The sequence below is a fragment of the Eptatretus burgeri genome, chromosome 2 (assembly GCF_056783735.1).
Source record: "Eptatretus burgeri isolate ZD-2024b chromosome 2, Ebu_testis_v1, whole genome shotgun sequence".
Taxonomy (NCBI): Eukaryota; Metazoa; Chordata; class Myxini; order Myxiniformes; family Myxinidae; genus Eptatretus; species Eptatretus burgeri.
In genome coordinates this window covers 72,335,890-72,356,692 of record NC_140962.1, presented here as the reverse complement: position 1 = coordinate 72,356,692, position 20,803 = coordinate 72,335,890, and the positions used below count along the sequence as shown (strand labels likewise).

The window sequence follows — 20,803 nt, the reverse complement described above, 5'->3', positions numbered from 1 at the left end:
GACCTCCTGGTCCTGGCCCAAGTCCGCCCACAGCCGCCAGGGAACGAGCTCCCGCGCCAAGCCGCGAGCGGGAGAGGGAGGCAGGTCCGCCCGCCGCCCGACCCCGTACTCCGAGTCAGCAGAACCCAAGAGCCAACCAAAGCGAGGCACGAGGCTCGGCAAGGCTCCCAGGCACGATCAAGAGCACGATCAAGAGCACGATCGACTCAGCACAGCCACCAGGACGCTCTCTGCCGCCACAGGTTCCACACCAAAAAAACACGATCTTTTTGTTGTAATCTTCCTCTTCTTCCTTTTCGACCCCGAACAGAACCTTTTTATCCTTCTGCCCTCGTCACCTCCAATCGAGCCGTTTATTGGCCCACTGCCGTCGCCTTCCGCCAATCGTGATCACGGGGCGGAGCCATCCACTGAACTGTCCTGTGACGTCACGGCCAGTCTTCAGAGAATACCAAAAGGGGTTTACGCAGACACACTTACCCTATCCCGTGTCCCTATCTAATTACGTGACATTTATCATTTCCCCCTTGAAGAAATGAACATTTACTAGACAACTTATCACCACTGGATTACTACTTATTACATCGAGATCCTGGTAAACTCGAACAGCATGGCATACCTAATTAAACATCCTAATTACCCTTTGAATGCATACCCCCCCCCTCAAACGTAACACTGCTCCCTCCTCTGGTACCGCAGCTCCTGCAAGGTATATCACAGGCGCTACCGTACCAGCCTTAACACTTACTGACCCACACCTAATTAACCTAACGAAATAAAGTAGGAGGGGCAATGGGCAGCGAGTCGCAGCTAACTTACCTATCCTGCTTAATGTACTACCCCTTATGGCCTTATCCTCGCCTAAACAATCATTCGTTTTTTTTTTATTATTTTTTTATTTCATGAGAGCACTGAGCGAAGTTGCACTCCATCTTCTAGATCATCGCTCTTGCCCAGCACTCTTCCAGTGATCTGGGGAGGGGAAACAAAATGTTCCACAAAAACACAACACTTATAGTTTACATTCCTACTCTAAGCCTGAACGACACTATTCACAGAATATTTACACTTGACCGCCTCCCCCAGTGGATGCTAATAGACCCAGCGTTACCTGGGGAGCCAATTTTCAAATTTGCTTGCCCCAAAATTATGCGGACATCATGCCCTTGCTGCACCTGTCAAGTTGTGCGGGATCGGGTGGGACTCACACATCTTCACAACACTCACACCATGGTCATCATCACATTTCTAGGTCATGGTCCTCATTTTAATCATGCAGGCTGAATCCCTTCATGGCCGTGGGGTGGGTTACCACAAGATGATGGGGGCATCTCAGGTGCAACCATGCCCACAGGTAAGCTTTAGTCCAACCCGGACGTTTCTCCGCCCCGCTCCCTTTGATTCCCTCCCCCCCTGGTAGCCATCAGCTCTAATCCCGTACAACACTCTGGAAGGGGTCTCACTGGCTCCTCTGGCCTTCCTGGGTCGCCAAGGTCCTACCCGCCTTGGTCGCCCAACCAGACCCTCTCCCAGTTGCCTCCAGACACTGTCACCATTAGCCACCAGGTGGTGAATCTCCTTGAAGGGGGTCGCAATTCACGCTCACCGTGAGCCTCAGCAATCCCTGTGGACAAGCACATCATCCCCACCCACAAAACCCACATGACTCCCCCACCCCATCGGCCTTACATGTGACACCTGCATTTCTAACACTTCACCGACCATGACCTTCCCTGTTGCCACACCATGCCCAATAAAAAAAACAATGTGTGCACCATACATTTCACTTCTTCACTTAAAACAACTCGCACAGCACTTCTCACCCGATCCACGCACCAGCCATTGGACAGCCACTTGTGCCCGCTTTGTTACCAATTACCCACTGTCCCGATTGTCACTCTAAAACCCAGCAGAACTTACAAACCCATGCCAATTTTCCCACAATTCATTTTTTTTTCCACTAAAAGAGGCACTTCGCCACAATCTCACCAGCCGTGCATGGCCCTATATGCTCAGCCCGATCTAGTCTCCCGGACCCCCGACAGTGATCTCCGGACCCGACCTATGAAAGGGCACCTCGGATAGACCTGGCGGTTCAGCAGGAGGATTCACCCTCTCCGAGTCAAAGTCTATTGGAGGGTCCCTCTATCGCCGGGTACCGGCAATATCGTTGCATGTGTCCTCTTCGCCCGCACCGGAAACAACTCCCCATAAAAGGCCCCCGTGGGTGTCGGTGTGATGTCTCTTCCGGTTCCGGACCCCCTCGGCCATAATCGAATTGCTCTATTGGCTGGGCTGGACCCCGCCGCTTTGGCGCACCAACTACCGAATTACCCCTTATCAAACTTAACAGTTTCTGGCAGATTTCCTGTAACATTTGGGTAATGCCAATTTCTCCCAGCCCCCCTCCCTGATCCTGGATCTCCGCCTGTCGGATCGTCACCGATGGCCTCTCTGGAACCCGACCCGGCCGACTCCACGAGGCCAGCCTGGCCGCGCACTCGGCCGCTCGGTGAACGGTGGGTGGATCCTGTAGCTCCACCAGCTCTCGGACCTCAGGGTCAGGAAGAGCAGCTAAAAATTTCTCTAGTGCCAGTCTGTCCCATGCCTCCACTGTAAGGTCCCGATACGCGATCCTGACTGATTGGTAAATGTCCTGTGCCAGCTCCTGCACTGTCTCACCCGGCTTTAATCTGCGGTGCTGGAGCTGAGCCTGCACCAGATCACAGTTTGCCGCGAACCCAAACCGACGGCTCAACGCCTCGCAAATGTGGGAGCTGGTCAACATCCCCTCCGCGATCACGTTTAACACATCTGCGGCTGGTCCCCGCAACGTTGCCACCAAATTCCCTGTACGTTCCCGCTCATTCCACCCGTTTAGTCGGGAAATGCACTCAAATTGCGTCAGAAAAGCTTCAACGCTCCCTGACCCGTCAATTTACCAGGGGGATCACTTTTACGGTGGCCCGCTTCTCAGTTTCTCCCTTGTCCGAATCCAGCCCAGGGATCAAACACCCTTGTGGCTGCGTATCCAATTTCGGAGCCCACTGTGGCCAAAGATGTTTTGTGGTGAGGGTCTCATGGGTCAATTTTGCCTCCTATTCCAAACGTTGAATGGACCGATTCACCTCTTCCCGCAGGATCTTCTGGGCCCGCACAACCTCCTCCAAGGCTCCGTCGCGAGTTTGTAGCTGCTCCTCAACCAACCCGGACACTCTACTTACAAAAGACGACTCTACCAGGCCTTTATCCAAGACTTCATCTTGGCTCATAATTTTATCTTGTTCGTCCAAACGAGCCTCTAATCCTTTTACCTCCTCTGCCAAATTCATCCCTTGCTTCCTCAGCTCTCCCCACTCTTCTATTTGCAGCTGCATACGAGCATCCACACAGGCACGATGACGTTCCAGGCTTTCATCCACTTTATCAACCCGAATGTTCGTTGCATCAATTTTATCTACCAATTTTTTCCATATATTTTCCCCCTCCAATGTAATTTCTACCTTTGTTTCCTCCAATCTATCCTCGAATTTACTTTGTATTTCTCCCAATTTAACATCCACACACTCCTGCATCTCAGTTTTCATTTTCTCCATCTTTTCCCCCAATTCATCCCTCATTAAATCAATCCGTGCACCCAACTGTTCCCCCATTACCCCCAATTGATCTGTCATTTCTGCCCCCTGTGCCGTCATTTTTGCCATTTGTGCCCCCTGTGCCGTCATTTTTGCCCCCTGTGCTGTAATTGCACTCATTAAACGTTCCAACATTGTCCAGATCGTCATCGTGCCGGTTTCCCGCGCTGCCGGCTCCGTTACGGGTGATGAAGCACGGTCCACGCTCGGAATGGGGGAGGTTCCAACCCTACCCTTGTCTCTCCCCTCTTCCCCCGACTCGCTGCCAGACACGTGGCCTTCCTCCTCAAACATCTGCACATCCGCCATGGTGCAGAAGTCCCGTTTGCCGCCAATTAATTTAAATTTGAAAAATCCCGCCAAAATTTTCCCGCGCTCGCGCGCTTTTCTGTAGTGATTTTATATTCCAATTCGTGGCGAGATTTTAATCCTGGTATATAATTTAGAGGGGTTCGAACATCCAACACCCTGACACCAATGTGATGTCCACGGGACTTGAACAGTCCCGCCAACGTAGAATGAGCCGAAACGATGGAGGCGATTTATTTATTTATAACCCAAACATGGCGGTTCTAATCGCTCTACCGCAAACTGGACGAGGAAGGTGGCACGAGTCACTTTTCACTGAGTTGTTGATGTTTATTCGTTTTTATAATTACCAGAAATAACAAGACTCGGCAAAAAGAGAGATCCGGGGCGATTCGACGGGATGGTGTGGGATCGGGCGTGGGGAAAAACACAGACAATTCCAATGAATATACAGTTCTCAATCCCTCTAAGGTGCCAAGCATACACACACACACACACACACACACACACACACACACACACACACACACACACACACACACACACACACACACACACACACACACACACACACACACACACACACACACACACACACACACACACACACACACACACACACACACACCGTAGCTATCTCTGGTGGTCAGGCTGGACCGTGGTGTGGACGCAACTGTCCCTGGATCGGCGCCGGACGAGCCGGCCTTGCTCTCGCCAGGGGGGGGGGCAGGAGAAACCGCGATGCTGTCGACCTCCTGGTCCTGGCCCAAGTCCGCCCACAGCCGCCAGGGAACCAGCTCCCGCGCCAAGCCGCGAGCAGGAGAGGGAGGCAGGTCCGCCCGCCGCCCGACCCCGTACTCCGAGTCAGCAGAACCCTAGAGCCAACCAAAGCGAGGCTTGGCAAGGCTCCCAGGCACGATCAAGAGCACGATCGACTCAGCACAGCCACCAGGACGCTCTCTGCCGCCACAGGTTCCACACCAAAAAAACCACGATCTTTTTGTTGTAATCTTCCTCTTCTTCCTTTTCGACCCCGAACAGAACCTTTTTATCCTTCTGCCCTCGTCACCTCCAATCGAGCCGTTTATTGCCCCACTGCCGTCGCCTTCCGCCAATCGTGATCACGGGGCGGAGCCATCCGCTGAACTGTCCTGTGACGTCACGGCCAGTCTTCAGAGAATACCAAAAGGGGTTTACGCAGACACACTTACCCTATCCCGTGTCCCTATCTAATTACGTGACATTTATCATTTCCCCCTTGAAGAAATGAACATTTACTAGACAACTTATCACCACTGAATTACTACTTATTACATCGAGATCCTGGTAAACTCTAACAGCATGGCATACCTAATTAAACATCCTAATTACCCTTTGAATGCATACCCCCCCCCTCAAACGTAACAATATATATATATATTTTTTTTTATGACCGAGCGTAGTGGCGTGCGCCTGTAATCCGGCTACTCGGAGGCTTGGGTTGCAGGATCGCTTGAAGACGGGAGCTCTGCACTGGGCCGCGCTATGAGAGGGTATAGGGCAGCCCGGAATCATGGCGAAATCAAATCCTTATCCCTGTGTCGTAAGAGGCGACCATGGTTGCGTCAGGAAGGGCATCCGGCGTAAAACCTATGCCAAATCAGTATGCGGATCATAACGGATGATCCGCTGTGGCGACCCCAAACGGGAGCAGCCGAAAGACGAACAACAACAACATATATGTATATACATATATATGTATATATGTATATATATATATATATATATATATATATATATATATATATATATATATATATATATATATATATATATATATATATATATATATATATATATATATATATATATATATATATATGGTTGAGACTCATGGAAGAGCTGGTACACTGAACAAATCAGGTCACAAGGAACAGTGAAGGTGGTGAGGGGTGTGGGTCAGGCAGGAAAGCATGCATGGGGTGGATAAGATGGATGCAGAAACTCTCAGGAGGGAAAAGTGGAGATTTGGAAGGAGGAGGAAGGGCTTGGATAATGTGTTGCAATGTAACGTGAAAACCTAAGTAAAAGCCCAACACAACGTCCTAACTGACTATGGAACCAGAATAGCGTTTCCTTCGGGTGGCTGGTTCATGGTTTCAGTGCCCACATGATATCTTGTCTGTATATAGACACCCAGCAGGATTAAAAACAAAACCTGTCAAAGGGTGAAGGAGCTCCTTGTGAGCCAAGCACCATTCATATCCAGTGGCCAACTATCTGCGGACATCCTCCTGCTGTTGGGTTGCATTTTCTTGGGAGGTTGTTGGCAGGATTTGTACCCCAGCCACTCTAAAACACTTCGTTCTGCAAAACCCACAAATGCAAAGAAAACTGAAAACTCACTCCGTGGGAGTACCTCCTGTGCTGCTGCCCTTCGCAGGGCAGCTCACCGGGTGATGGGATTGGGGCAAAACCTTTGGGACCCCCATTCTTTGATGATGGGAGAAAAAGCACAGGGTAATCTTCCTGGGTCAGATTGCGGTGATGTTTGGTGGAGTGGTGCTAAGGTGTCGGCCACCAGACGGTGGTCTCCTTGGGTTAACATGAGGCAGTCCCTTTGGGTGGGTACCTGGAATGTCCTTTCCCGAGGAGAGGATGATCACTTGTCTCTGTTATCATCTGGGCTCAAGCGTTTGTCTGTATTGCAGCACACTCTGAGGTTTAGGGACCGCAGAGTGACGAGATCATGGCGGGTGGTTACACGTACTATTGGTCTGGTCGCTCTGATGGTTACCATGCCTAAGGAGTTGCTATAGCTGTGGCCAATAAGCTGACTCCAATGATAATTGAGGTATCACCAGTCTATTAACGTATTATGAGATTAAGGATTCGTCACTCCTGAGGTGTCATTTCCCTGGTCTCTGTATATACTCCGAATGAGGCGAGTGATCTCACTGTGAAGAATGCATTCTATGCCACGCTCGAGTCTGTGGTTGATCAGTGCACCAGGCGAGATGCTCTTCTTGTCTGGGGGATTTCAATGCATCGACTGGTACTGACGGATGGTTATGAGACATGGATTGGTCCCCATGGGTCAGGAACTGTGAACCAGAATAGCACTACGTTCCTTGACTTTTCAAGAAGTTGTGGACCGAGTGGCTGGTTCATGGTTTCAGCACCCACAGGCTCATTGCTGGACTTGGTATTCCAATGCTGGTTCTGTGGTGAAGGAGATTGACCATGTGCTCGTTCTTGGTTGCTGAAGGATGATCCAGAACTGCAGGGTCCACTGGAGTGATCAGTTCCTCAATTCCGACCACAGGCTTGTTGTAGCAACTCTGAAGTTGAAGCTTCAATCTCGGAGAATGGTGCCATCCCAGCCTAGGCTGGATGTTGGCAAGCTCAGGGATGACACTGCAGCCAGCAGTTTGCGACAGGCTCAGTGGGGGGGGGGGTTTGGGGGGGGTCTGGGTGCTCTGGAGAGTCCTGAAGAGTTGTGGAGTGGTTTCGAGACCACCATCCTTGATGTTGGTGGTGAATGTCTTGGAACTCACCGTAGGGTGAAGAATTTTGTCTCTGAAATGACACTGGATACCATTGATCAGTCGTAGGACCAGACTTACTGGCACTTGCAAAACTGAGCTGTTCAGGAAGTTGAGGCGTAAAACAACATGAGCTGAGGGAAGACAAGGAGGCCTTTGTGTGAGGGGGTAGAGCATCACTTGTGGTCAAGTGATTCTCCTGCTTGCAGGGGAATTCATGCATTGCGTTCCTCCAAGCCTGTCCCTCGCTGTACTGCAGTTAGAGCGGAGGGTGGTGGGCTCTTAACAGAGGAGTCTGGAATGAAGTCCCACTGGGCCGGTTACCTTGAGCCACTGTACCACCAGCTGTTGAGCTGGATGTCAGGGTTGTTATCCCTATTGCTTACCCTCCAAACAACTGTGATCCACCATTGTTTGTGGAAACACAGGCTGTGGTGAACCAGTTGAAATGGGGTAAAGCACCTGGGATCTGTGGCATCCATGCTGAATTTCTCAAGGCTGATGGAAATGCTGCACTCATGTCATTGCATGCAGTTCTGTATTCTGCCTGAAACACAGGCATCATCCCAACTGATTTGAAGAGAGGTTTTGTTGTCTCTCTCTGGAAAGGGAAGGGTGATCGCCAGGACTGCAACAACTACCGAGGGTGAGGCTGCTCTCAGTGCTGGGCAAGGTCTTTGCTCAGATAATTCTTGATAGGGTTTGCCACCATCTGCTTGAGCACCAGCATCCAGAGCAGTCAGACTTGCACCAAAGAGGTCAACGATTGACCATATCCTTGCTCTTCGGATCCTCACCGAACGCAGTCGAGAGTTTTAGCGGGGGCTGCTTGCAGCCTATGTTTATCTCTGCACAGCATTTGATTCAGTGAATCGGGATGCCCTCTGGAGGATTCTTGGTCTTCGTGGTGTGCCACCAAAACCGATCAATCTGATGTCTGAACTATATTCTGGTACTGAGAGTGCTGTGAGATGTGGTGGTACCATCTCTAACTTGTTTCCAGTTCTGACTGGAGTTCGTCATGGGTGTCTACTGGCCCCCACACTTTTCAACACTTGCATGGACTGGATTCTGGGGAGGATGTCTGAGAAATCAAGCTGTGGTATATTGTTTGGGAATGTCAAGATCCCTGACCTCGATTTAGCATATGATGCAGTCATCTTTGCAGAGTCTCAAGATATCCTTTTGGGGGCATTTGAGGTGCTGAATGAGGCGTCGTAGCCACTGGGATTATGGGTTTCCTGGGTCAAAACTAAGATCCAGGCTTTCAATGACATCTTGGATGCTACTATCCTGTCTTTACCTGTTTGTGGTGAGGCGATTGAGGTCACACAGAGATTCACTTTCCTTGGCAGTGATATTCATGTCTGCTCGATGTGAGCCAGAGGTCAATGGACGTTTGGGTCAGGCCTGGGGAGTCTTGGATTCACTGGATCATGGGGTGTGGTGCTGTGTCAGTACCTGTGCAGGAGGACAAACGTCTGAGTCTTCAGGTCCTTGGTGCTTCCAGTCTTGCTCTATGGATGTGAAACTTGGAGTCTGACCAGGGATCTGAGGTGGAGACTTGATTCCTTTGATACCAGGTCTCTTTGCAGAATCCTTGGCTATCGTTGGTCGGGCTTTGTGTCCAATCAGCGGTTGCTGATGAGAGACTCAAATGAGATTTGTTTCGTGCATAGTCCGACAGTGTCAACTGCGGCTGTGTGGACATGTGACTGGTTTTCCTGACGCTGATCCTGCTCACCAGATTCTCTCAGCGAGGGAGTCTCATGAGTGGAGGAGGCTAATGGACTGACCACGTGCTTCATGGTTGCAGCAGGTTAATCACCATCTGAAGGAGATGGAGATGGGCCAGGCATCTGCCTGGAGTCTGGTCAGACGGACGCCCCTGGAGTCCTGGTGGAAAGTGGATGCAGTGACACGCTGCTCCAGCGAATGCTGCCATACCTTACCTGATCTGACTGCTTGGGGTGGGTTAATCATGGTTTTTGATTGGGGAGGATATGTTGCCTCAAAAGCGTGAATTTTTGGGGATTGTGGTTTCGGCTGTTGTTTGGAGGATGTTCTATGGACTGTGCTGATAGTTGTGAATGTGATGGCTCATGGAATCGTTTTCTTGGGGGAGGAGGTATAATGGTGTTGCGGCCCATTTTGGTTGCCCGGTTTAAGTTCTGTGGTTCGTGTCAAAATGACCACAACCGCCAGCAAAGTCCACAGCTCTGAGCAAGTTCCTGGACTTGTCACTTTATCATACTTGGGTCTGTGGAATTAAATGGGTGATGCACTGATAGGAATTAAATGGGTGATGCACTGTTTGTAATCGACAAACAAACGTAAATAAATAGGAAAGAAAATCCGTTAAACCTCCCCAAATCATATTGCCCTCGAACAAACCAAGTGATGCAGATTTCTTCATGATTCTTCATTCACTCCAAAAGAATGTTGGGCAGAAAATGCAAACAACAATGCCGAGAGGTCGCTTTCAAACCCGGAGGCAAGCCATGCAGGAGTCCTGGAGCAGAGTTTGGCGTGTCAGCAGCTCTGATGCAATTGGGCATCAAATCTCCTTAACTTTCGCTCTCATCAAAGCCCTCTTTGTTCTGGGGGTTAAACATTCACAGCTCTGGCACACTCAGCTCCGCACACTCAAAGACTCTGTCTGCTGATCTCAGGTGTTCTCTTTTTTTTTTTTGCATGTCAGCCGGTCTTCTAAAAAGCTCCCTCTCCTCCGGCCTGAACGTCTCTCCATGAACAGCCCTTAACTGTCAACAGCGTGAGAGATAAACCAAGGAGCCTCATACAATTCTGATGTGGTGAAGCTAATTGCCAGCGTTCTCGATGCAGATTCGACACATACATGTTCTCCATAGCCACTCGCCAAATTGGGTTTGTATTTATTGCAAGTGTTTTTCCATTCTGAGGTGTAGGATCTCTCCTTCCTTAACCATAATCCCATGATGTGCTGTTTCTTCTTTTGGTTGAATGAAATCTTGAAGTTCACTCCATGATGCTGAAGATTTGCAGAGATGTACAACTCTGAATAACTTGGTGATTCGCTAACTCTTCCACAAACTATTTGAAAGCTTTGTGGTGGAGCTCGCCCATTCCTGAAGACTTCAAAAAAAAGCACCTTCAAGTGGGATTTGGCACATGCATATCCAGCCAAATAGACCGAAGCAAATGTGTGAAGTTAGTGTCTTGTGTTTTTATCCCCCGCGGCGTGGCGGAAGGGGGATATTGTTGTCACCCGGGTCGTTCGTCTGGCTGGCTGGGCGTCAACATTTATAGCTGTGAGTGCGATAACTCATAAACTGTTCGCCATATCGATTTGATATTTGGGTCACATGTACCACCTGAAAAGGAAGAACCCTATTGTTTTTGGGCGTGGCCGGATCCAAGATGGCCGACTGGGGTGGCCATCTTGAAAAAATGTTTTTTCGCCATATCGATTTGAAATTTGGGTCACACATGTACCACCTAAAAAGGAAGAACCCTATTGATTTCGGGCATGGCCAGATCCAAGATGGCCGACTGGGGCGGCCATCTTGAAAAAAATGTTTTTTGAAATAAATGGAAAACCGCTTATCTGATTTCAATTATTTTTCAATGGCGGGGGATTCCCCATCTCTGATGGGTATATTTCTTAAATGTATTCAATGAATTGATGGCAGTAGTGCAGGCATTGCATTTTTATGTTTTTTTTTTTTCTTCCAATATTCTTTTTAACCTCCACTGCTTTGGCCAGTGTCCTGGCTTATTTTTTTATTTTTTTTGATCATCCTACCCCCCCCCCCCACTCTTCCCACAATCGGTCTATGAGTAGCTTGTGCAGGGACGGGGGGAGGAGCTGAGTTCAAGCCTTCCTCTTGTGGGGTCAAGTATTTGGGAAGGCAGGACCAGGGACTGCCAAGGGTGGAGCTACAAACAATTATTGCCATTTTGACTGTACATGACTGCCACTGTTTTGTGCCCTTTAAAAAAATTTGTTTAAAATGTTTTTGTTTTTTTTAATGTTTTTGACAGTGATGTAATGTTCTTCTCTCCCCATCTTGTTCCCACCTTCCCATTAACCCCCCCCCCCCCCCGACACCTTTCCAAAAAAAAATTTAAAAAATGCACCCTCCACCCCCTTCCCACTATTGTCAGGTGTCTCTGTAGCATCCAGTAACACTGGAGTTCCTGACATTTCTGGCTCTGTGTACAGTAAAAGCCAGGTAAGTGTACATGACATAAAAAATATTCCTTGTGCATTTTTGTTCTCATTTCACATTGTTGTTCATAATATCTAAAATACTTTTTTGACCTCCCCCCATAGGCATTTGACAAACAAGCGTTCCATGGGGGAACACCACCTCCATTTAATTTGCCTCCTGCATTGGCTGGAGGGTCGGGGGCTCTGACTCCAAACCCCACAGCCACCTTTCCTCCGGGTCCCCAATACATGCAGATCCTTCCCCAACCACAGATGCACGCCGCTCACCTCGACAGCCAGGTAGAAGAGTGGGATCTGGAAGGCAATGCCTTTGTTTTGTTTTTTTTTCTCTTTTTTTTTTTTTTTCTTCTTCCAAAGCTTGCCCAATTCTTCTCCCTTGCCTTTTGCAGGTGAGCTCCAGCCAGCGAGTTCTTGGGCAGAAACCACAGCCCGGAAAAGGTTTTGGCAATCCTGGATACTGGCCTGCAAACTAGATGTTTCCTCTTTTCCACCTTTCTCTCTCCCCCCCCCCGCCGTTGCCTGTTCTTCCATTTCCCTCCCCCCCCCCCAACTGTCCTCTGTGTTCACCCCCTGTCTTTTCCCTTCTCTTCTATTCCTGCCACTCCCTTCCTTTTCCCCCCTTTTCCCCCCCTATGTTCTCCATATCACATTCACACTTTTCAAATTCTTGAATAAACTTCCCTGTCTGCTCATCATTGTTGTGCCTCTCTGCTTGCCCTGCATGGTAGGAAAGAGATGTGTGAGGGTGGGTGTTTCGAGATTGCTGCAGTGCATCAACCAAGTGGTACGTCTGCTCCAGACTATCAGCACCTTTTATTCGGTGCATTGTTGATGGTGTTGTACCTAGGCTTCACTTGCTCACCAACACTTATTTTGCATCTTTGCAGAGATGCTTGCTATTAAAATTTAACAGTTCTGGAAATTTGGTTCATGCTGTGGATTCCGAATAGTTCCAGTCTGTGAATTACGCTCTGCTTCCACATTTTATCTTGAGTGACTATATCTAAATAACAAATGTTTAACTAATTTTTCAGTCTGAAATTGTAAATAGCTCTGAATAAAACTATTTGATGATCAAAGCAATTCTGCACTAAAGTTATGCTTTTTTTTTCTTTGCATGTCAGATGTATCCATACATACAAACGCATACCTTCACACTCTATTTATATTATTCGAAAGCGCAAGCATAACTTTTAACAAAATGGTTTTCGGTGCAGTGCACCTTACAATTAAAAGTAAAGCCGAGAGATTAGAGAGGAATGCACCTTGTCTAGAAGAGGAAGATAGGCAATGGGTGAGGAATGAGAGAAGAGAATTTGTCACCCACGTGATCAAAAATAACGATGCTTATGCGGAAGAGCGATTCATCACTTTTCGTAAATCTGTTATTTTTCCAACCCTTATATTTACGCTTATTATTCCATGCCATTTTTATGGACTTCAGTATGGCAAATGTGAATCAGAGTGCATTATTCTACATGTCATCACCCATGTAATCGGAATAAGGATGCTAATGCAGAAGAGGAGCGATTCTTAACTTGTGCCATTGACGGAACAGATGATCCTCTTTTGTCGGAGGAGCAGAAGGATGATTTAGCAGCCAATTACTAGGATAGTAGTGAGTATAGCATTGTTGCAGACGAAAACATTGTGGCACACAGATAATGATTTCAAGTTTATTTCTTTTTCTGAAAAAAAAAAAAATTTATTCAAGAATTTCTCAGTTTGACTTTGTGTGAACTTTAAATAAAGGTGTGCCTTGCCTTTGTAAGTATCGTTTTGGTTATTTTTCTTAAGAAATATTGACATGTGCCTTCTGATCATGAAAATATGATTTAGGGGTTAATTATCCATCAGTTTTCTTTCAATGTGAGAACAAGTGTTTGTAACACAATTAGTAATGACCACGATCAGAAGTATTGGCCTTGGAGACAAACTCTGGGAAGACGTGGAATGTCCATGAGTTCTGGCGAGCACAAGTATAGTGAAAAGAAGGAGAATCCACAACCAGGTCACGTAAGACGTCCTGGGAAAAGTGATATTTGGCGGGAACTGGAACTTAACTTCCGTGAATCCTTCCGTCCTCTTTGTATCATCTGTTTTGTTCCAAGTGACGACATTCTCTCTGACGATCAGCCGAGAAATAAATAAATAAATGGCCTCTCCCTCTGAAACCAGGTCAGAGTGGAAAAAGCACTCAGAAAGAAAAAGGATTATTAGTGGGTTAAAAACGGTAAAACCACGCTTTATGGTAAAATACACATTGGTATGGTGTGGCAGGAGACATTTCAGCTACCCCCACCCCCACTCCCAGATCGCTAGTGAATAAAAATGATGAATGATTAATGCCAATATGTGAAGTTGAATGAAGATGCTGTACTGTCAAAGTTGTAAAACAGACATTATCCAAAATATTGTTACGAATTTGGAATTCGATTGCACTCAACATACAGGTTCCTTTCGTCAGCTATGTCGATTAGTGCTTGTTCCCAAGATAGCTCACCTTCCATTGTTTAAATGTTTAGAAATCGATTAGATGCGCTGCGGATCGATTTAATAGTTAGGGAGTGAACAATGGAGACGTCCCTCCCCCTCTTCTGCGAAGATTAAGAAAAGCCCTTCCGTCCCGTGATTCATGACGTCAACAACTTCCTCCCACCCATGGTTGAGCAGGGGAGGGATCACGAGGGCATGAGTCACGCCGGGCGCGGGGGGGGGGGGGGGTGGAGAAGGATAAAGAGGAGATCCTTTCTTTGTTGGTGTGCGGAGTGGGGGAGTAGTCGTTCAGCAGGCCGTCGCGTCCTGCTTGGCTTGGGTTAGGGTTGAGGCTTTCGGAAGCTTTTTGCTTCAGCTGGCTCAGTGAGCTTCGGCTGCGGCCTGGCTCAGGAGGAGGCTTTTTGCTTTGGTGGTTCAGTGGGCCTTCGGCTTCTGCTTGGCTCGGTAGACTTCTTGGAGAGCTGCTTTGTTTGGGAGAGAGTTGAGCCGGTTGCTCGGCTCGAGCTGCGAGTGGTGGCTTCTTCTTCTTCTTGGTTCGTGGAGCTCTTTGTTCTCCGTTTTGTTCCCGGCTTGGTGCGACTCATCGACCTCATCTTGGAGGTGGTTCCTCGGGGAAGCAACGCATCGACGGGAAGGATTGGCGCCTCATCTCACCAGCACATGTTGAGAAGCATGGGAGGATTTGTGGGAGCTTGGGAAGGATCGCGGCTCACGGCGATTGGATCCAGCTCACTCTCGCTGGAGCCCGGGTCCGAACAACTTGAAGACCACATGAGGGGAGAGGTTCGAGATAGGTTCTGGGTTTCAGCTCACCTGTCCTCAGAGCTGGAGCCCGTTATTAAAGGCTTCAGCCACTATTTCTTGGGTGTGTGTGTGTGCGCATACGTGTGTCCGTGGGCCCCGTCTTATAAGTAGGAAATTGTTAAGTGCTTGGTGTGCTGTAAATCTTTGCATTGCATTTCGTATAGTCGGTATAGTTCCCCATTATTATTAATAAATACCCCAATTGTTAAATGTTTTCAGCTCGTCGTGTCGATTCTTTCATTGACTGAGCATTTCGTGTGTTGGGAGTTAGCCGTTGGTTTGCCGTAAACGGGCGACATTTGGACCGACGGTTCTCGGCGATTAAGCTGCTCGTAATCGCGCACGGGACAGGCTCGCCTCAGCGGTTTGTTCCGTACGAGTTCCGTCGAGGGTGGAATACCCCGGTAGTTGGATCACATGGGTATTAAGGTACATTGAAAATTGGCAATCGACCCTACTCCACGTGGTCTGCCCATTGGCGTATTTCGGTTCTTGTACAAGGACCCGTCGACTCGGACTTATCCGGGCGGCGATCTATATTCCGGGCGATCGGTCGGGCCGACTCGACTTGCGGCTCCGTCAGAGCGGTCGGTTGGCGGCTGACCCCGGCACCGTAACAGTGGTGTCAGGAGTGAGATAAATTAAATGGGGTGACTGAGACGTGTAGGGAGAGACACGTGGAGACGAAGGAAATGATAAAGGAGGTAGCGGTGACAACGACGGAGACGCAGGAAATAGAAATAACAGAGACACGGGATATAGAGGAGAGAGGGGGTAAAGTGGACGACACAAAGGATGAACACACACACATGGAGGTAGTGAGGGACAATGGGGTTGAGCTTGAGGAATGTGTTGGGACCCGATGCAAGCAGCAGGATGTCCTTCTTCAGGCACGAGGGGAGGGACTGTGCCCCCTTGAGGCGGATCACGACGAGGTGAGTCCGGTCGAGCCTTGCGAGGTAGAGGGGGCGAGTGCTGTGAATGGGTGCACGCGGAGCTTGGGGGGTATGGAGACTTCAGGAGCGCTTGAGGTAGCGCAAATCCCCAGCGTGGTCGTCTCGGTGTGTGTAGTTATGAGTGTGGTGAAATGCGTGCTCGTGGGTTATTCAAATTTACTAACAGGAGGTCGTTTTGTTGGTGTCGAGAGAAGGCACGAAACCCGTTTGGAGGGGTGCAGGAGTTCATGGACCGGCTGGGAGCGTGGCTGTGGAAAGACAAGTTTTGTTTAGTGGGCACCCCGGGCACCAGACTAGTCAGCCAGTCGGCCAAGGGCCCAAGAGGGGCTGGGATAGTGTAGTGGGCACGAGCGACCTGTCGGAAATGCGACCCGTAGTGCCAGAATGCCACGGGGGCAGTGTAGTGGGCAAGGGCGACCCTTGGAAAGGGACCCGGGGCATCAACACGCTACGTGGGCATCGGAGGGGGGCAATGCCAGAGAGGGCAACCCCCACATTGTAGGGAACAGCTGGGCTTGGAGGCAGCCCGTGGGCCTGGGGCTGCCATGGTTTGAGTTCGGCAGAGGGGGAGTTCCTGCCAGTTGAGCCACGCTGCCCAGCCAGGAAATTGTGCGAGGGCACGAATGAAAATTTGAGGGCAAGCCCAAATTTATAATGGACACCAACACAGGCGACGGGAATCATGGTTTGTGGAACCGATAGTTTTAAAGGATGAGGTTATTTTGGAAAGCCCCGGGGTAGTTTCAGGTTAATGAATGTTAGGGTAGATAGGAGATGTACCCATTCGCAACATCCATCCCTTCGCTTGTTGTAGGCCGCTGGAATCACCTTGGTAGATCGCTGAACTCTGAGGAGTCCATTCTGAGGCATTGTTGGGCCTTGAGACAGGACACAAGTCTCTCCCTATTCCCCTCCAGAGAGGGAACGTAGGGGTTGGGAGTAGGCTTGGTGGACAGGATAGGTTAGCCGGACAATGACGATAAAGGGGGTTCGGGAGCCGATTATAAAGGGAAATAAAAATAAAGCGGGGCGAAATTTTGTTGTGTTTTGTGGCAAATTAAGGGAGTGGGTATGGACAGAGACAGGCAAAGGCGATAGAGTGGGGGGAGACAGTCGGCTAGTCCGAGCCCGCCTTCAGAGTGGCTGGCACTACTGCACTCCCTCCAGACCTGATGGAACCACACCAGAGGCCGGCCAGCTTCACCTGCCGGCCTGTTGTGCTGCAGATGCCTGTTCTGCATGGACTTGCCTTGCCATGCCTCGTTTTCCTGCCTCTGCCATGACCCCATGCCTGCTCGTCTTTGTTTGCGTTTGCCCCTGTGTCCATCCATCACCATGTGCGCCAGGACCATCCAGTTTTGCAAGGACTACCCTGCAGGCAGCCCATGCATCCATCATGCTCATTTGTGTTTTGCGACCATCTCCATCCATTCCCCTGCACCAATGACTTTGAAATGGCTTTTGCCTTTCCCCTTTCACAGATCACAGGTCCTGGGCCATGGTTAAGTAATGGACAAGTTGAGTGGAAATTGTAGAAACGTGAACCCCCGCCTGCATGTTTGTTTTAGCGCCGGCAATTTTCGTTAAGTTGTCCGAATGAGTCTGAGAGTTTGTTTAGTTAGTTACGCAGCACATTAGGTTATTTATTTTTGGGACACGTATGTCGAAATGTTGCACTCAGGGATCCGAAGGTAGAACGTACTCGTAGTCGGGCAACTTAGCCAAAGAAAGCATAACAATTGTGCCTTTTGTGAGGAAAGCACCAAATTTGGCACACTAGTAGCCTATCATACTATGAACAGATTTGGATATTGGGCCATCTCAAATTTTGATGGCAGTGGAAAATGGCTGCCACAGCCAATCAGCGGCTGAATTTGAGATGGTCCAATATCCAAATCTGTTCGTAATATGATAGGCTACTGGTGTGCCAAATTTGGTGCTTTCCTCACAAAATGCACAATTGTTATGCTAAGTTGCCCCACTCTAGGGGAAAACTTGCACTTGCTGGTTACACGAAAATTTGATGACTCGGGACGAGTCTGTAAAAAGGGGGGGGGGGGGGGGTAATGTTACGAATTTGGAATTCGATTGCACACAACATACAGGTTCCTTTAATCAGCTATGTCGATAAGTGCTTGTTCCCGAGATAGCTCACCTTCCATTGCTTAAATACTTAGAAATCGATTCGATGCACTGCGGATCGATTTAATAGTTAGGGAGCGAACAATGGAGATGTCCCTCCCCCTCTTCTGCGAAGAGGAAGAAGAGCCCTTCCGTCCCGTGATTCATGATGTCAACAACTCCCTCCCACCCGTGGTTGAGCGGGGGAGGGATCACGAGGGCATGAGTCATGCCGGGGGAGGGGGCGGAGAAGGTTAAAGAGGAGATCCTTTCTTTGTTAGTGTGCGGAGTGGGGGAGTAGTCGTTCAGCAGGCTGTCGGGTACTGCTTGGGTTAGGGTTGAGGCTTTTTGGAGGCTTTTTGCTTTGTTGGTTCAGTGGGCCTTCGGCTTTGCTTGGCTCGGTCGACTTCTTGGAGAGCTGCTTTGTTTGGGAGAGAGTTGAGCTGGTTGCTCAGCTCGAGCTGCGATTGGTGGCTTCTTCTTCTTCTTGGTTCGTGGAGCTCTTTGTTCTCCGTTTGGTTCCCAGCTTGGTGCAACTCATTGACCACATCTTGGAGGTGGTTCCTCGGGGAAGCGACGCATCGACGGGAAGGATCGGTGCCTCGTCTCACCAGCACGTGTTGAGAAATGCGGGAGGATTCGCAGGAGCGCGGGAAGGATTGTGGCTCACGGCGATTGGATCCAGCTTGCTCTCGCTGGAGCCCGGGTCTGAACAACTTGAAGACCACACGAGGTGGAGAGGTTCGAGATAGGCTCTGGGTTTCAGCTCACCTGTCCTCCGAGCTGGAGCCCGTTATTTAAGGCCTCAGCCACCATTTCGTGTGTGTGTGTGTGTGTGTGTGTGTGTGTGTGTGTGTGTGTGTGTGTGTGTATGTGTGTGTGTGTGTGTGTGTGTGTGTGTGTGTGTGTGTGTGTGTGTGTGTGTGTGTGTACGTACGTATGTCCGTGTTCCCCGTCTAATAAGTAGGAAATTGTGAAGTGCTTTGTGCACTGTAAATCTTTGCATTGCATTTCGTATAGTCGCTATAGTTCTTCTCTTACGTGCTTCCCTAGTTCCCCATTATTATTAATAAATACCCCAATTGTTAAATGTTTTCAGCTCGTCGTGTCGATTCTTTAATTCACTGAGCATTTCGTGTGTTGGGAGTTAGCCGTTGGTTTGCTGTAAAAGGGGGACATTTGGACTGACGGTTCTTGGCGATTAAGCCGCTCGGAATCGCGCACGGGACAGGCTCGCCTCAGCGGTTTGTTCCGTCGAGGGTGGAATACCCTGGTAGTTGGATCACGTGGGTATTTTGATACATTGAAGATTGGCAATCGACCCGACCCCACGTGGTCTGCCCATTGGCCTATTTCGGTTCTTGTACAAGGACCCGTCGACTCGGACTTATCCGGGCGGCGATCTATATTCCTGGCGATCGATCAGGCCGACTCGACTTGCGGCTCCGTCAGAGCGGTCGGTTGGCGGCCGACCCCGGCACCGTAACAATATGTAGTCGTCCATCTTGGCTGGCCAGTGTTTCTCACTTCAGGTCGTTTGAAGATTTTGGAGGTGTTGGTTTGTGGTTGCTGCCTATGCTGAAGGCTGCAATGATTGTGGCTTGATGTCTCGTGGAGGTTTTCGACATCTCCTTTTGAGGATCATGGGATATAAATCGGATCCTTTTCAATGTAGGCTGCTTTTGATTGATGCATGTGTACCTGTGAGTGTACCTGTGAATGCTTGGGTTGAGTCATTGTGGGTTGAGGGAAAAGTTCCTCATATCTTTCGAGATTGCTGCAGTTGATTTGAGGTAATAGACACCTTATGGGGAGAGCTTCAATGTAGCTGGGATTGGCATGGGCCTCAAGTGAAACTTTGAATGTTTCTTAAGTGAAAACTTAAGTGAAACTTTGAAAGTGAAAAAACTTGGCATGAAAGTGCTCCACTATCCTATTGAACGAAGGGTGGTATGATGGAGTTTGAATTCTTACTTCCCAAAAGGCCCATTTGTGAGGAATTGAGGACTTGAACTGGCAACCCTTATTGGTGGTAATGGTTGATGGTACTCCAAACATGGCTACCAAATGTGAAATGAAGGTATGAGCTCCAGACTCTGTAGAGATGTCTGGGATTTGTGTAGCCTCCGGCAAGCAAGTGAAACAGTCGATTCATCCGAGAATACTGCATGAATGAGGGACAGACTTGTCAACATGTACATTATCAAATCTGGCATTTGGTGTTGCAAAGGTTCCGATTGGTGGTATTGTGTGTTGCATTTGTATTGATGTACTTTGCAGTGTTGACATCGCAAACAAGTCTTATCCCATGCTCTGACATATTGGTTGATGCCTGACCAGATGTAGTGTTCAGTCAAATGTTGTTGCTCTAATCTGATGCCAGGGTGAGATAAATTGTGTAAAGCATTGGAGACCGATTGGTGAAACTGAACAGGGATGGAGGGGAGAGGGTTGCCTGAAGAAGTGTCTCAGGTGATTGTGCCATTAAAAGTAGGGAGTAGCACCTTGCCAAACTGCAGTGAAATGTCTGACAGCTGCTGCGTTTTCATCTTTCCTGTGCATGAACAATGGCTTCAAAGTCATTGGTGGAGAATGCATAAAGGGCATTGACACTGTCTTGATAGGGTGTCAGCTGCTGAGTTCTTGTCACTTCTGGACCAACGTGCCAATGTGTGGACTAATCTATGCTCGGCGGCCTCAAGACCGGGCGTCCGGGAGGGACTCAAGTGCTTCCCGACGTGGCAA

General features: G+C 49.0%; 1 protein-coding gene across 3 annotated transcripts in view; it reads left to right on the top strand.

Annotated features, from left to right (window-relative positions):
* Positions 1 to 12,376, top strand: part of LOC147032307 (ubiquitin-associated protein 2-like) — a 149,845-nt gene extending 137,469 nt beyond the window's left edge. For 2 of the 3 annotated variants that reach the window (XM_085869798.1, XM_085869797.1), the window contains exons 22-24: positions 11,615 to 11,682; positions 11,784 to 11,960; positions 12,071 to 12,376. In XM_085869798.1, the coding sequence (XP_085725924.1) occupies positions 11,615 to 11,682; positions 11,784 to 11,960; positions 12,071 to 12,154 (329 nt within the window). In that variant the 3' untranslated portion in view covers positions 12,155 to 12,376. The remainder of the gene's footprint in view (positions 1 to 11,614; positions 11,683 to 11,783; positions 11,961 to 12,070) is intronic. The other variant, XM_085869799.1, reaches the window with a different exon arrangement.
* The last annotated feature ends 8,427 nt before the right edge of the window (positions 12,377 to 20,803 follow it).